This window comes from Mercenaria mercenaria, unplaced genomic scaffold (genome assembly GCF_021730395.1).
Source record: "Mercenaria mercenaria strain notata unplaced genomic scaffold, MADL_Memer_1 contig_5015, whole genome shotgun sequence".
In the NCBI taxonomy this organism is placed as follows: Eukaryota; Metazoa; Mollusca; class Bivalvia; order Venerida; family Veneridae; genus Mercenaria; species Mercenaria mercenaria.
In genome coordinates, this window is record NW_026463294.1 from 63,307 (window position 1) to 79,471 (window position 16,165).

Genomic DNA, 16,165 nt, shown 5'->3' on the forward strand with positions numbered 1-16,165 from the left:
CTAATTTTGGTTTAGATATACACAGTTTGCCATCATTTGAATATAAACATGAAAACCATCTCAGCCTCTTCAGAATGCTCTATAACATTGTAAAAGTGTGATAAAATATCTTTTCAACATTGCATGTTAATTTTCAAAAAATGGGAAATTAGGACTTCAGGGCTTTTGTCAGTTACAACACAGAATTGTTTTACTGAAGTACTGACCTTGTTTCCTTGAAGGCGCAATAGAAGAAATTATCAGCAAACTAAAACATGAAATAGAGATGTCTGAAAATACCTAATCCATGTTTTTTGCTATATAGATGCAAAAATGGTCACTGCACATATGATATATAATGATTTTTTTTTTTTTAAAGAAAATCTCATGTATCTGTTTATTTAATTTTCTTGAACTTGTATTAAGGTAGACCTTTAGGTAAAGGGTATTTAATACAATCAAACATGTGTTAAACAGCCACCATAGGAAATGACCCTGGATTCTGGTTGCATGAGACAGGTGGCTGTTACAGTTAGAAGAAAATATCCATTTGGGAAGTTAGAAAATAAAATATCCATTTGGGAAGTTAGAAAATAAAATATCCATTTGGGAAGTTAGAAAATATCCATTTGGGAAGTTAGTTGACTTAAGCTGCTTTAAATGCTAGTGGCTGCTTGATACAGGAGGTCACTTAGACAGGTTTGACTGTATATCATTTCAGCTGGTTAAACGACAAGCTCAAGATGAGGCCCCTCCTGCGCCAAAGCCAGCACCCAAGCCAGCAGGGGTTAAGAAATCAAGAATGCAGAAGAAAAAGAAGAAGAAAGATCCAAATGAACCACAAAAGTAAGTATTCTTATGTTTGATAATGAAAATTTAACAAAATCAACATTTTGATTATAGCCATGTCAGTACATTGCAGTGCCTTTGGTGAAATTAATCCTTAGCCTGCTGGCGGCAATTGGTTTTGCCTTTGCGACCAGTGCAGACCAAAATCATGGTCTGCACTGTTCGCTATTCAGTTAGTAAATTTTCAGTGAACACCTCTTCGAATAATAAATGGTATTGCCCAAACTGAATGACGGAACAGTCCATTTTAGAAATTTAGCAGGCTAAGGGTTAAAAAAGATAATTTCAGTAGGTAAAAGTAAAAAGTTAAACATCTTTAACCTTTAGCCTGCTGGCGGTAAGTGATTTTGCCTTTGCAACCAGTGCAGACCAAGAGCAGACTGCACGTCCATGCTCTGCAATGTTTGCTGTTCAGTCAGTAAATTTCCAGTGAACGCCCCTTTGAATAAGTGGTGCTGCTCAAATTGAATGATGGACCAGTCCATTAATTGGCATTTAGACTGAGTCTTTCAAATGAATTTTCATTTGTTTTTCTCCAACATTCTTGAAATTAGCATGTAACATGGATGGGGGCTTTTTGGCTGATCTCTTAAATCATTTTGCAGATATCTAGAAAAATAAGCACACAGATCTACACATTTTATTCTACCATTTAATAGACATTTCAGGGATTTACTGAAAAAGTGGTTAAGGGTAGAGGAGAGTCTCAGGATGTTTATTCAAATTTAATTGAACATGGTATATTATCTCTTGTGAAAAAATTAATCTCTCACGTAAATTTGCCAAATGAGAGCATTTCTCTGACCGAAAATATTGGCCAAAATAATCCCTGAGACAATATGTTGATTTACAGTTGTGAAAAATTGCATTTAAATGTACATAGTTCACAAAAATTTCATCAAAATTTTAGTTTTCCCATAGACATATCTATCAAAACTTGCTTGAGGTCAATATTTTGCAAATCGATGTAGCACATGACCCTGTCTTTTTTATTTGCCAATGTTTTTAGTATTCCCTGAAGCTGTTTTATCAAATTCTGCATTCAATTTGCGAATTTTTTTTTTCATCATAACATGCAGAACTGCCTTAAGTCTAAATTTAACATAGGCGATGGACCCAGTAAAAACTGAAATTTCTTAAGCTGGTGGCAGCAGTTTATTTGACCTCACCAGAATGTTGGCAATGCATGCCTTAATGGTGCTAAAACTTCAAACTTTTAAAAGGAAATACAGATAAGATCCAAGCTATAATCTAGCCTTAATGCATTCTTTGGAAATGCCTATTTATGGCCATTCATTAAGTCAAAAAGACTGAAAAATAGGTACCGGTATTCATCTCAGATGCAATAGAGTTACGACTTCTGTCTGAAAATAGATTTCTACTAATTGCTTTATGAATATTCAAAATTTAATAGGTTAAACAATGATTTAAGACATTTTGTGATTTTGTAAAAAATAACTACTTTGTAGGGATATGAATATGCATGTTTTAAATTGTAAAAGATAGATAAATAGAAATTTGCATATTCGTTTGGGTTTCATTTTATGTAGTGATGCAACCGTGAAATAGATGAAAAATTTGTTCCCCACGGATATTTTAATGATTTAACAATACTTACAATTCATGTTTTCTGTAGGTTAAAAATTAACACATTGTCTTTCAAAGTAAACACTTCTTCTATTTACTTACAGCAGTCGAACGGTAATGACAAATGAGTTCTTCAAATACGATTTAGTATTCTTTGCAACAGAAACCCATGGTCTTGTATCAGCTATGTTAACATCAGAAGAAAGTGCCATACGAGAAAACGTAATCATGTGGAAATTAACGATTGTCAAAATAAACAAATAGTCTATGCCCATGATCTCTCAGCTTAAACATTGTATATCTACTTTCACCATGTATCTAATGGTTCTTACTGCTTAACGCATTTTCTGTCTTTTTGATCACATTGCCTGCCTGCTTAAAGAGAATATTTCTGATTTTGTGCTTATAGGCCAGTGTCAGCATATGCCTTGTTTTTCCGAGACACGCAAGCGGCCATTAAAGGACAGAACCCAAACGCAACATTTGGAGAAGTTTCAAAGATTGTTGCTTCCATGTGGGAAGGCCTCGACCCAGACCATAAAAATGTAAGTACACAGTTTTATAGGGCTGGTTGAAAATTCTGACTTTTCGTACTTACTACATAGTCTATTTAAATACATCTTTAGCTTCCTTAGGTTTGGGTATGTTACTTCTTCAGGCTTCCAATTTTTTACCTAATCACCGACCAAGTTGTTCCCACTCTACAAATTTGTAATGTAATATAACATGCTTGATTGCTCGAATATATTGAATATTAATTAAATGCTCATGCAAATTTCAATGTAATAAAATCAGTTAAAAGATCTTTGGAAGCAAAAAATGCAACCAAGCAGAATAATAGCAGACTCAGATTGATTGAGTCTGTTCATGAGAGGTAATGAAATATGCAACACCTCTCACGCCCCCTAGCACCGGCTTAAGCGGAACTCTATTACACATCTATTGAATGGACTCCCATGATCCCAAAGGTCCAGAAAATATAACAACACTGAATCCAAGTACAGGGAGACTTTTTACAGCTGCCACACAGCACTAGATTGCCATTTTGATAGTTAATAAAATTTGTTGTAAGAATCATATATGTTAGCATTTGCTGTTCAACATTTTTCAAAGCAGTTGGAATGGCCCACTTGACAGTAGTAAGCGCTGTCCAATTTTCAACAACAATTGTAAGAGATGATACAGTGACATCTATATAGGAACGAAACAACACCTGTCATTAATTCATTCTTACAAAAAATTAATCTATTGCCTAGAAACTGGTGATTGGAGCACACATAAAGAAATCAGTTAATTTGGCATACAGTCTATATTTTCGTAGTTGTCAACTTTGCGAAGTAGCGGTTTTGGATAGACCTGTGTAGCAATTCATTGCTCATTGAAAGGATAGATTAATGCACCAATCTGCTACAGATGCCTCTTTCTCTTATTTGAAAAATTGTAAAATGCACAATTCATAAATTTTAGATGATCCATTAAATGATGTGCCCTGGGACCAGGAGTTTAGGAGTACCTGGCATTTTAGCGATCATATTACAAGATCAAGCATTGATTTTGTGTTTTATTGCAATTGATATTTTAAGTTTTTATGATGTTCATTTTTTAACCATCGTAATGCCAGAATTAAAATTTTGTTGCTACAATATAGTAAAGTGGTGTGCAGTGTTAAGGTGGTGTGCTTCCATATTTATTTCAAATTTTTCGAAATTTAGAAGATATTTGTTTAGCTTAAAGGGGCATGCTGACTGATATATATCAGTATATCAGATTATTTCGAAATTTAGGAAATGCTTAAGCTTGTACTAGAATGAAAAGATATTCGTAATCTGTATAATTGGTTTTAAAAAAAAAACAACTTGGAAGAGAAAATCTGGCAGAAAAAATTTGATATGACAGAAATTTAGTTACACTTACCATCCGCACATACAGGAGAGTAGTGGCTAAAAGATAGCAGTGAATTCTTACTATTCAGTTGATTTTATGTGGCTAAAATAAAAAGTGTGGCTAAAATGAATTAAAAAAGAAAAGAACAAAAAAGTAGTCACATTATTACTCTTCCATAAGATTTTGGTCTTTCATTTAGTCCTTCCCTTCTGACAGTTTGTGTTGCGCATACCTAGTATTTGACCTTTAAGTTGTGAACCCGAGGTTTTGTTTTAGAATTCATTCAGTAAAATCTGAATGATAGCCCTTGACTAAATTAGTAAAAAATATGCATAGAGGGCCTAAACTAAATGTGTTGCATGTACCTCAAACTCAATAAGTATTTGACCCTAAGAGTCATGAAAACATTTTAAGAAAATCATTCAGTATGTGAAATTGTGCATCTGAAGTTTTTAAAATTTGAGAATTTAGTTGATTTTGAATACACATTAGATCTACTACGTGTCTCAAACATTTTGAAATTTTGACATTCAGCTGGAAGTATGCCCCTTTAAAAAATGTAGAATTTTTATAAAGCATTGTCTTACTACTATAAAAGATTAAGTACCAGCTTGATTGATTGCTTTTCCATTAGATATAGATGAACATGGAAATATTCCTGATTATACAGATTACTATGGATTGAAATTGATGAAATGAAGTCCATTATTAATGAAATATATAGCTTTCACAGCATGGCTGTTAAGAAATACTGATTTTTAGTGTGTTAAAAGCACATCCATTTTGTAGAGGTGTAGCAGTAAATCAAATTATCAGAGTATGGTTCTGTTTTTAGTGTCCGGATTGATGAAAGTTACGATCCAGTAACTTTCACTGATAGTATTTTTTAAATGGAAAATAATATTTTTGCCTGGGTAACCAGTTCTCTACCAATTTACATTATTGTTTAACTGAATTGTTAAGTGTTGTAATAAATTCTAACATGGCTCGATTTGACAGACAGTTAAAAAAAAAAGAGAAGGTCAAGCTTTTTATATTCTGTGATAAACAACAGAACTTTGACAAGCAGTGTGGGTAAAGAGAGCATTATGATGTCAAATTGCTGCATGACGTCAGGTTTATCACTACTCAGAGAAATGAAACCAAGCTTAATGTTTATCAGAATATTTCAGCGAACTCCTAAGAATGGAAAAAGTCAAGATCTCCTTGTGATTTATCATCTAATTTTCCAGGGTTCATCCTACAGATGATTAGATATTTAGTCACTCGACCAACACCCTCTTGGTTCAATTCCTGTGCACCTGAACTCTGAACCGTGATAAATCAGGGGACAAATCGCTCGAAGGCGGTGATTATTTGTTAATCAAATCCCCATACAAAAAATGAAGATAAAGATACTAATCCAAATATACCTGTACTGTTTGGTAGAAAAATAAAACGTAACATTTCTGGAAAATGATAAAAACTGGCATTTTATCATTTTTTATATGCCCGTTTAAAAAACGGGACGTATTATGGGAACGCCCCTGGCGGGCGGGCGGGCGGCGTCCACAGACTTTTTCCAGAGCATATCTTCTACATGCATGAAGGGATTTTGATGAAACTTGGCACAGTTGTTCACCATCATGAGTCGGAGTGTCATGCGCAAAAACCAGGTCCCTAGGTCTAAGGTCAAGGTCACACTTAGAGGTCAAAGGTCAAATTCAAGAATGACTTTGTCCGGAGCATATCTTCTTCATGCATGGAGGGATTTTGATGAAAGTTGGCACAATTGTTCATCATCATGAGACGGAGTGTCATGCGCAAGAACCAGGTCCCTGGGTCTAAGGTCAAGGTCACACTTAGAGGTCAAAGGATACAAGAAAGAAAACTTTGTCCGGAGCATATCTTCTTCATGCATGGAGGGATTTTGATATAACTTGGCACAAATGTTCACCACCAAGAGACGGAGTGTCATGCGCAAGAACCAGGTCCCTGGGTCAAAGGTCAAGGTCACACTTAGAGGCCAAAGGTCAGATACAAGAATGACTTTGTCCGAAGCATTTCTTCTTCATGCATGGAGGGATTTTGATGTAACTTGGCACAATTATACATCATCACGAGACGAAGTGTCATGTGCAGTTCCTTTCTTTAGAATTACTTCCCTTTGTTGTTACTTTAAATAGCTTATATTGTAACTTTTTCATTACTAGTCGTAGGGAAAAATCGAGACCACTTTTCTGTAGTACAACATGCATGCTACATCCAATTATGAGGTGTATTTTGAGGTATCTCTACCTGGTAAGGAGTTTTTTTGTGGACTTAGAAAAACAAATGACTTAAATGATTACTAAACAAACACAAAATTAAAATTCCATTTGCAAATACAGGTGCTAGAGTAAAGAAATTTGCTGTGACGGGCGTATATTGTGACATTCTGGCACTCTTGTTTCCAGTTATTTAAGAAATAATTTATAGCAAAAGAGTGTTTTAACACTATTTATGCACGATGGGCGGTAATACGTCGGGTGTAATAATTTTACGAGGGCGAAGCCCGAGTGTAATTATTTGTACGACGTATTACCACCCGAGTGTATAAATAGTGTTAAAACACTCTTTTGCTATAAATTATTTCAATTCTAATATGCCCTTAATCTAAAACAGTAGATCAAATATAGTAGCGCTCTTTCTTGGTCGCAACAAAAACATGATGTCATGGCACGTTAACGTGACGTCATTCTAGCGTAAGTATGTTTTAACAGAGACAAGCATATTAGAATTACAATTATAAAATAGTAAGTAAGACTGATAACAATGAATTATTGGTAATGTAAAATCACAGGTACTAAACAGTGCCTGCGGTACTGACTGTGCCGACGAGGATTGAAGGCACTTCGCTTCCTGTACCGCAGGTACTTCGTCAATGTTTACAAAACGAGCGAGATCGGTGAGTGATTTTTGTCATTTTGTTACTCATGAAGATTTTTTTCAAAAATCGGGGAATGTAGCGGGGTGTAGATGTATCTTATCTACATATCCATGCTAAAATTTTTGGCAAATGAACAATTTCCTAGAAACGTAAGGACAAATAAGTTGGGAATGAAACGTGATTTTTTCACATCAGTGGCTGTATAGGCTCATTTCTTTTCGATGACCCAAACGATGTCGTCTCTGCCGTCGCAAATTATATTTATAAATGACATGTGATTTGCTAAAACATAAAATGTGTCTAGAAAATTTTGAATTTGTACGTTATGCTAATTTTGGAAAAGTGCCGCAGGCATTTTGACGATGCCGCAGCCCCTTCACTTCAAAAAGTTTCATAAATTTGGCCCATAACTACATCTCAAATAAATCGCATTCGTACGATTATATTTTATATTCACAAATATAAAAAGTTTAGCAATCGGTTTATCATCGCGGGTAATCTTAAACTATAGTACGCGATTGTTCCGGTCAGTTGAAGCAAACTGTATTTCCAAAACATTATGCTTTTTGAAAATTGCCTTCTCTGCCCGTCCTATGCTGCTCGATATGTTTGGGGGGGGGGGGGGTTTCAAAGTTTTGTTTGCAGGGAATAAAATAAGTTTTTACGTACATGTAAAAACTATTAAAATTCTCCCGTTTGATCGTTTGTGAGCTATACTTATTAAGTTCTCCTTTTTTCTGAAAACATTTTTAGAATATTTTTTTTGTAGATATACTTAATATTTCCAGGAAACGTTAGGCTATTAAAATAACTACAGAAAATTTCAAACATCGATATAGTTTCTGATTTTATACCGTAATAACTGTCTAGCTAGTAAATGTCAGCTGTCCACAATGGGCTCTTACACAAATGGTATCGAGATTATAATGTGAATCATCGCAATAATATTTACAGGAAACTTTTGACTATTGAGATTCTTATTAGAAAACTTCGCTTTATCACGATAATTTCTTGAAGTATCGTGACAGCTACCTGCCTATGGCAGAGGTTATAATGCAGTAATCTGGTCAAAAATGTGCTTCCGTGGTGTAGGTGTAGTCGAAAGAAGTCCCTAATAAATAGATCTTAAGTTTTCTATTTTTCGCGCATTTTCGCATAAATCGGGAGCCAAATGGGCATCATTCCACTCGTGGAATGAATTTTACATAAAATAGGATATTTTTCATGCTAATATTCGCTTGTTTTCGAGTTGTTTTACGTGAAAACGAAAGTAGGGTTTTTATTCTGCGGACCGCTTTCTGAAATGCGGCAATATGAGGGTACCTGACTTCAGTTGACTTGCATTCCACTGCATACTATTCAACACCCCTTTTTCTTTTCGTTTTCTTGAAGGAAATGTTGTTTCTCTGTTCTTCCATTTGTCTGTTTGTCTAGTTTCGGCCAAATTTATGTCCCGATACTTTTTGAAAGTGCCTGCGGCACCTCGAAGGGGCTGCGGCATCGTCAAAATGCCTGCGGCACTTTTCCAAAAGTGGCATAACGTTCAAATTCGGAATTTTCTGGACACATTTTATGTTTTAGCAGATCACATGTCATTTATAAATATAATTTACGACGGCAGAGACGACATCGTTTGGGTTAGCAAAAAGAAATCGAGTCTAAACAGTCACTGATGTGAAAAAATCACGTTTCATTCTCAACTTATTTGTCCTTACGTTTCTAGGAAATTGTTCATTTGCCAAAAATTTTAGCATGGATATGTAGATAAGATACATCTACACCCCGCTACATTCCCCGATTTTTGAAAAAAATACTCCATGCAGTAACAAAATGACAAAAATCACTCACCGATCTCGCTCGTTTTGTAAACATTGACGAAGTACCTGCGGTACAGGAAGCGAAGTGCCTTCAATCCTCGTCGGCACAGTCAGTACCGCAGGCACTGTTTAGTACCCGTGAAAATGTCATGTCCGACTGTAAATAAATTTACATTAGAATTCTTTTGAAGTCCAGAGGTATAGATTTTAATATAGTTAGCAGAATTGCTTATTCTACAGAATTCTTTTGTCTTATGCAGAAATGAAAAACAAAATTATATAATGCCACAAATGGATTGAAATTGTGCAATTTTCAAGAAGATCTCAGACAAATTCATTTGAACAGTGAAATGCTATATTCTTTTTATCTTGAATTTTAACCATCAAAATTTCTGCTGAAATTTTATTTGACTGTAATACAGGTGTTTTATGCCTTGAAATAAATTTGTTTTCAAGAAGAGGAAAATTGTTATTAGATTTAGAATGTTTGCACTTCAAAATATTTGAATTAATTATTTTGATTATACTTCTGTATGTAATACCAAAACTTGTTTGTTCAAATTTATAACCAGCTAACCGATATGAAGTTACAGTCAAACATCTATAGAGCCAAATAAAAATTTAATGGTTTAAAATAAACCTTCAGCCTGCTGGCAGCACATGATTCTGCCGTTGCGACCAGTGCAGACCAAGATCAGCCTGCACGTCTGTTCAGGCTGAGCATGGTCTGCACTGTGCGCTATTCAGTTAGTAAATGTTTAGTGAACACCCCTTTGATAATCAAGTGGTACTGCCCAAATTGAATGATGGACCTATCCATTTTAGAGATTTAGCAGGATAAAGGTTAAGGATGGTATTTATTCACAATTAGAAGACACACATAAATTGAAGGTAGGGGTCTTAAAAGGCATGTGATTTGTGTTGATAGGTGGTCGTAAGCTCAGGTTCGACTGTATTTTAGATTTGATGCACTCCTGTGGATACTACTGATCGCAATAGCAAATTTGGCCAGACTTGACCAAAAGACAATAATATTATTATTGTTACTTATGTTAACATGGTAAATTTATGTAGGAAAAAGGGCAAAATATCAAATCAGTCTCCAGCCCCTTTTTTTGTGTGACCATCCTAGTAACTTTCGCAAGCCCCTATTAGCCTTTGTTTCATGCGGGGAGTGTTGTACGGAAAATGGCAATGGGTAGTGTCATTTATGTTTGTGATATAGTCTTCTCCGAAATTCCATGGGACTAATTTAGTAATTTGACAACAGTTTGTCGTGTTAATTATTACGCAATATTAACTTAAAGCTGCAAGAAAATTTTTTACAAGTTTATGAACATGTATAAAAGTGATTCTTCTTAATAGGAAAACTGAAATTTTGTTTGATTTATTCATAATAAAACTTTATGTCTCACAGTGGGACTGCTTTACAACCCTATTCTAATTAATTTATAAATTACAAATTACATTAATTATTGATGGATGCAATTACGTAATGAAAAAAACGTGTTATAATTTCATGATGCCACTGAATTTGAAACAACTTCAATCAAGCTCCTATTGATTTAGATCTGTCACTAATGCATTGTTGTTTTTTTTTTGTTTTTCAGTGTGTGTGTGTTTTTCCATCTTTCTGATGTAGTTGGCCTTTTTATTTCAAGTTACTGTTATATGTTTGATACATGGGGCGATCTCATATTTTCTGCATGTATCATATTACATTCTCAAGGTCTAATTAAATAAAAAGGTAAAGCAATTGAAAATTAATAAGTACAGTCTCTTAATTCGCTGCCCATCCCTGCGTTATTTGATATGAAAAATATTTCTCTGCAGATACACAAACATGCAATTTGAAAATGCTTCTTAAAAAAAAAGATTTCTTTGGTGCATATCAAATTTTAATAGATACCTCATAATGTAACAATACAATTCTATCATGTTTTTATGCCTGAGCAATATTTTCATCCAAGCAGAAAAAATAGCAGATTTAAAAAGAAATGACTGTTGATAGATTACACTGACGCTTCCGTCAAATCTTTCTGTTGTCCGTAAAACAGTACGGATGATGACTAATATATACATATACTCTGTATATGGTTTCATTTCAACAATTCCGTGGCTTGTGTTTTTATGAGCTATCTATTTACGATCAGAGATTAATGGAAAAGGAAGATACAGAAAAATATTTAATACCACAGATGTTGCCCAGTGTCATTACGAGTCCAATACCTTAAATCTGCCAAATTTGATGTGAATATACTAATTAATATCAAATTACCTCACCTTCTGTCATTTTGTTTCTTCGGCATTTTTGTCTTACTCGTATTTCAGGATATATATTCACACAATTATGTATTGCAATATAGGACATGCTCCTGACAGTAACTGTTATGTAATAACATTTTTACGATTTTCCCCCTGCAGTATATACGTGCCTTGTCAGGCCTGTATCGCTGGCAAATGTGCGCTCTCGACTGTTTTCCAATCATGTTAATTTCTGCATTATTTTCAGTGCAGCTTGCATAGAAATTCTAGAGTGATTATTGTTGTCAAATAAATTGTGCAGATTAAAATGACATGACGATAATAGGGCCGATTATTCAGGCAGAAATTGTTCGGAACAATTCAGACCGGGCAGATGATGTCCTTACAATGATAGAATAATAAATAAGCAATTTGATGACATTATAGTTTATGGAAAATATGTATATTTTGTGAGATATGCATAATTTGCTGCAATGAAATTGGCAGTAGATCGCAGATTTTACGACCACATAAGCGGTTCCTGGCAGTCATTCTATTGCTTGTTGGTTGTAACCGCAGAAAGTTAATTAGTCTAAAAGTGCAATAATACGTCACATTTTTATCAGGGTCTGAGGTGAAAAACACCATAACTCACAGACCTTTACTGTAAAATTTAAAATAGCTCTCCATTAAGCATATTGGAACATTGTCATAGTACTGTAGCTATTTGACATGACAATATACTTTGCGGAAGTAGACATTGACATTCGCTTTTAATCAGCTGCAGTGTCAGTGTTTATCTTTTTCCACTTTATCCAGGTCTTAATTATATTGCATCAACTGTAACACTAATTAAGTTACAGAAAGAAATTTGTTGTGTTTTAAAGTTACGCCAACAAGGAAAGTTATCAGACAGATTTCCAGTTTTAATGTTAAGTAGTCCAGGACACAGCCTGCTGAACATATATATGTAGTGAAAGGGTTTTCAGAGCAGTTGTTTTCTTTATGCTTTTCAGCTGCTGAAATAAAAATACAACCTACTTCATTAACCATTACTTTGAAAACATATTTTGGAAAAGGTAACATTGTCACCACAGTGCGGAAGGTGGATAAGTCCTTCTCTATTTGTCAGATATTGCAGTTAGGCATTTTTAGTGCTAAGTGATGAATAACGTTAGGAAAATGAGTCACAGAAATCCATATTTAGGTGAGAACTGGGGAAGAATCGTAGAAACTTCCCCATAAAATAGGCCCCAGCTGCTTTGCAGAACATGATTTCTGAGCACCTGGGTAGGACTACCAACCTTCTGCAGGCCAGCTGGATGGCTTCATTTAATGATAAAAACTAATCCCTGTGAGTTTCAAACTAAGATGGTGGGGAGCATTTATTGACAACTGAAATACTGTTGAAAAACGGTGTTAAACCCATAACAAACAAACAAACAAATTTATTGACAAATCATTACTCTGCTGAGTTTTACAGGGTACTTATTTGTTTTAAAATTGTTTCTACATAAATGTTTTTTAAAAAATGTCTGTGTGTATATATATAATCTTGGTGTAAATCTTTGAACTTGTGAATTCACAGGTGTAGTTTGATCATTAAAGAAAACAGAGACTAGAGACGTTGTGTGTATTAATTCTCCACCAGTCTTTTGTTTCAAAGTTTATTTTTTAAATGCTTTTTACATTTTAGTTTTTGTTAAAATAATGTTGTATGAAAACATGTTGTTTTATAAGTGCTAAGTCAGGAGAGATTAAAATGTATCAATCAATCAAGCTTTGAGAAATCAGAACAAAATGAAGACATTTTGTTTTAGAAATTATTAATCACTTTGATATTTTTAATTAACACATTTTTTGCCATGAATATTTAATGTGAAGAAGAAATATTTGCCGATCATTTTGATGATTTATTTGCAAAGTGTCTCCTAATTTACATTAGCTCATAAATGACTCATTGACGTGACTTGAAAATTATTCTTCATTATTAGGAATATTTGTTTTCATCTATTTTTTTTTCATTGCCATGGTAACAATGTGTTGTTAATTTCACCAGGATGATAATGTGATCATTATTTTGGAATAAAGAATTTGATGAATTGTGACAGGGTTAGGTGGTGATATAACTTAAAAAAAGCTACAAAACTCATAAACCATCTAGTAAATCAAGACGTTTTCTGGTAATTTTGTGAGAATTAATAGTTTAAGGTGGTGGACTGATTGTGAAAATCGGGCAATTACTGCGAGATTATGTATTTCCATATTATGCTAACTTTAGCATTCTTCTGTCATGTAGCTGACCGACAGTTACTTGGCTCTCCATACCTGAAGGGAAAGTTGAAATTGCACATGGAGAATACATAACCAAATAGAAATTGCCAAATGTGATTATGGATGCATCACCTTAACTGACATAGTGTTGAGAAAAGCTGAGTAAAATTGATATTGCAGTATGTAGCCATTTTGAAAAAAAGCTGAAAATATTAAGAATATTAAAGATTATTTGACATTAAATTAAATTGTAACAATGCTAAAAACTAGGATATTTCAAATGTAAATGTTTGACACTTTCAGAATTTTAAATGAATTGAAAAACATAATTATGATATCATACATGTCAAGTTCCGTGGACAATTTTCCAGGAGATTTCAGTTGAAAATCCAGGATATTTGATGAAAATCCAGGAGATTTTTTCGAGGAGCATTTTTTAGGAAATTTTTGGTCGAATATAAAACTGTGTAACAGATAAGATCTGATTTGGGCAATGTTTTTAGGTACTTAAGTTGCATTTTAAACGTGTTAACCTTAATCCTGTTGAATACGATTGATTCTACCTTTGCGACGAGTGTAAATTGTCCATGCAGTCTGATCATGATCTGGACTTTTTGCCATATATCAGTATCTTTTTGTAAGCAGCCTTAGCTTTTAACAGTTACTGGTACTGTCCAAAATGAAAGACTGGAAAAGTTTATTTTAGAAATTCTGCAATGTAAACAAAAACAAAAAATTATATACATATATAGCAACTTTATTCAGTTATTACAGTATGGTTTGAGCAGAGGAATTGGAATTTGGATGAAATTTTATTCTGGCGAGTTTCTTTAATGTGAATAATCTGCAGGTTTTTTTTTTACAGTCTTAGATTTTTTGCAAATGAACAGAATCTAACATTGATTGGAAATAAATCGATTTCACCATTTTGAATCTATACTGAAAAATGCTTTTTACTCATCAAAATGAAAATTAATTGAAAATCATAGCTGTTGAAAGAATGTTATAACCTATCTCTAGTTGTTTTCTCCATCAGTGGTAATGACTGCCATCACTCCAATAAAGGTCGGCTCTTTAATTATCCTTAAATATAGAATCTTCAATAAACACGTTCCTGTCTTATCATCATATTATGTCAGTATCACCACTCGCCAATTAACACAATCTAAAAATAGCACAGTACACACCTGTCTGCAGAATGTCGTCAGTGCGTGACCTTGTTAAACTCTTATCAATATCGCAGTAGAGCGATAAATTACGTCAGGCACAGTGTGTAATTAGGGATTAAGTTTGATGTAGGAAACCATTATCTTGGAATTTTGGATTTCCGGGAGAAATAATTGATTTCCGTATGTCCGGGAAATGGACAAAAAATCCGTGAGACTCCCGGACGATCCGGGAAACTTGACATGTATGTGATATTGTATAAGTTTTACTAAAAACTTTTAAGTTCACAGGATATAAATATTGTTGAAAACCATAGGATATTATTTGAAATTAAAAGAAAAAAATCAGAATATTCAAAATAGAAAACACTTAAACAGTTAATATCCATAGAATGTGAAAATATTAGACGGTAAAAAAAGAGATTATTATTTTAATAAAAAGCAAAGTAATAAATATATAGAGGATATTACATGAGTGTCTTTTCATATTGAATTTATTCAACGAGTTTAATAAATTCAATATGGAAAGTCACAATTGTAATATTCTTTTTATCACATGTAAGCCTTTCTTGTCGAAACATCAAAAAATCGACTTTCTTTTACTATATACACAAGACAATTTGACCAACGTCACCTATACTATAAATGACGTCAACGTCAAAGCTTTATTACACTAGTGTATTATCATTTTTATTTAATGGCTTTATTACACTGCCGCAACGTCAAACATGTGATAAAGAGGTAGATAGGATATTAAAAATGGAAATATTACGAAAAACAGTAACATATTAAAAATGTAGAGTAATTCAAAGCAAGAAGAAATTAAATAGGTAAACACCATATTATGTGTGCCACCATGACCAGTATGGTATCTTTAACAGAATGAATATTTTTATATTTGATTGCTAAATGTTTCAAATTAAGATCTGAAGTAAGTTTTTTCATTCAAATCTCATCAGGAAAAGCAAGTATTATTTAGTTTATCCTTTAGCCTGCTGGTGGCAAGTGATTCTGCCTTTGCGACCAGTGCAGACCAAGATCAGCCTGCACTGTTTGCTATTCAGTCAGTAAACTTTCAGTGAACATCCCTTCAAATAATAAATGGTATTACCCAAATTGAATGACAGACCAGTCCGTTTTAGAAATTTAGCAGAGTAAAGGTTATGACTAGCCTTATCTCACAGTTATTCCTACTTTAATTGTAGGTATACAAAAAGAAGACAGAGATGGCAAAGAAAGAATATCTGAAGCAGTTGGCAGCATACAGGGCTAGTCTCGTCTCTCAGGTAAGCATTTGGGGGGAGTGGGGAGTGGGGGCGGGGGGTCTCCAGTTGGCAGCATACAGGGCTAGTCTTGTTTCTCAGGTAAGCATTTGGGGGGAGTGGGGAGTGGGGGCGGGGGGTCTCCAGTTGGCAGCATACAGGGCTAGTCTCGTTTCTCAGGTAAGCATTCTGGGG

The 16,165-nt window shown here is 34.1% G+C and overlaps 1 protein-coding gene across 1 annotated transcript; it reads left to right on the top strand.

The window, feature by feature from the left end:
• Window positions 1-468: 468 nt before the first annotated feature.
• Window positions 469-15,994, top strand: LOC128554403 (thymocyte selection-associated high mobility group box protein TOX-like; the record flags this gene model as incomplete). Its single annotated transcript, XM_053535684.1, has 4 exons — window positions 469-564; window positions 701-825; window positions 2,825-2,960; window positions 15,914-15,994. Coding segments are annotated over exons 1-4 (438 nt in total), but the record flags the coding sequence as incomplete, so codon positions are not given.
• Window positions 15,995-16,165: the final 171 nt, after the last annotated feature.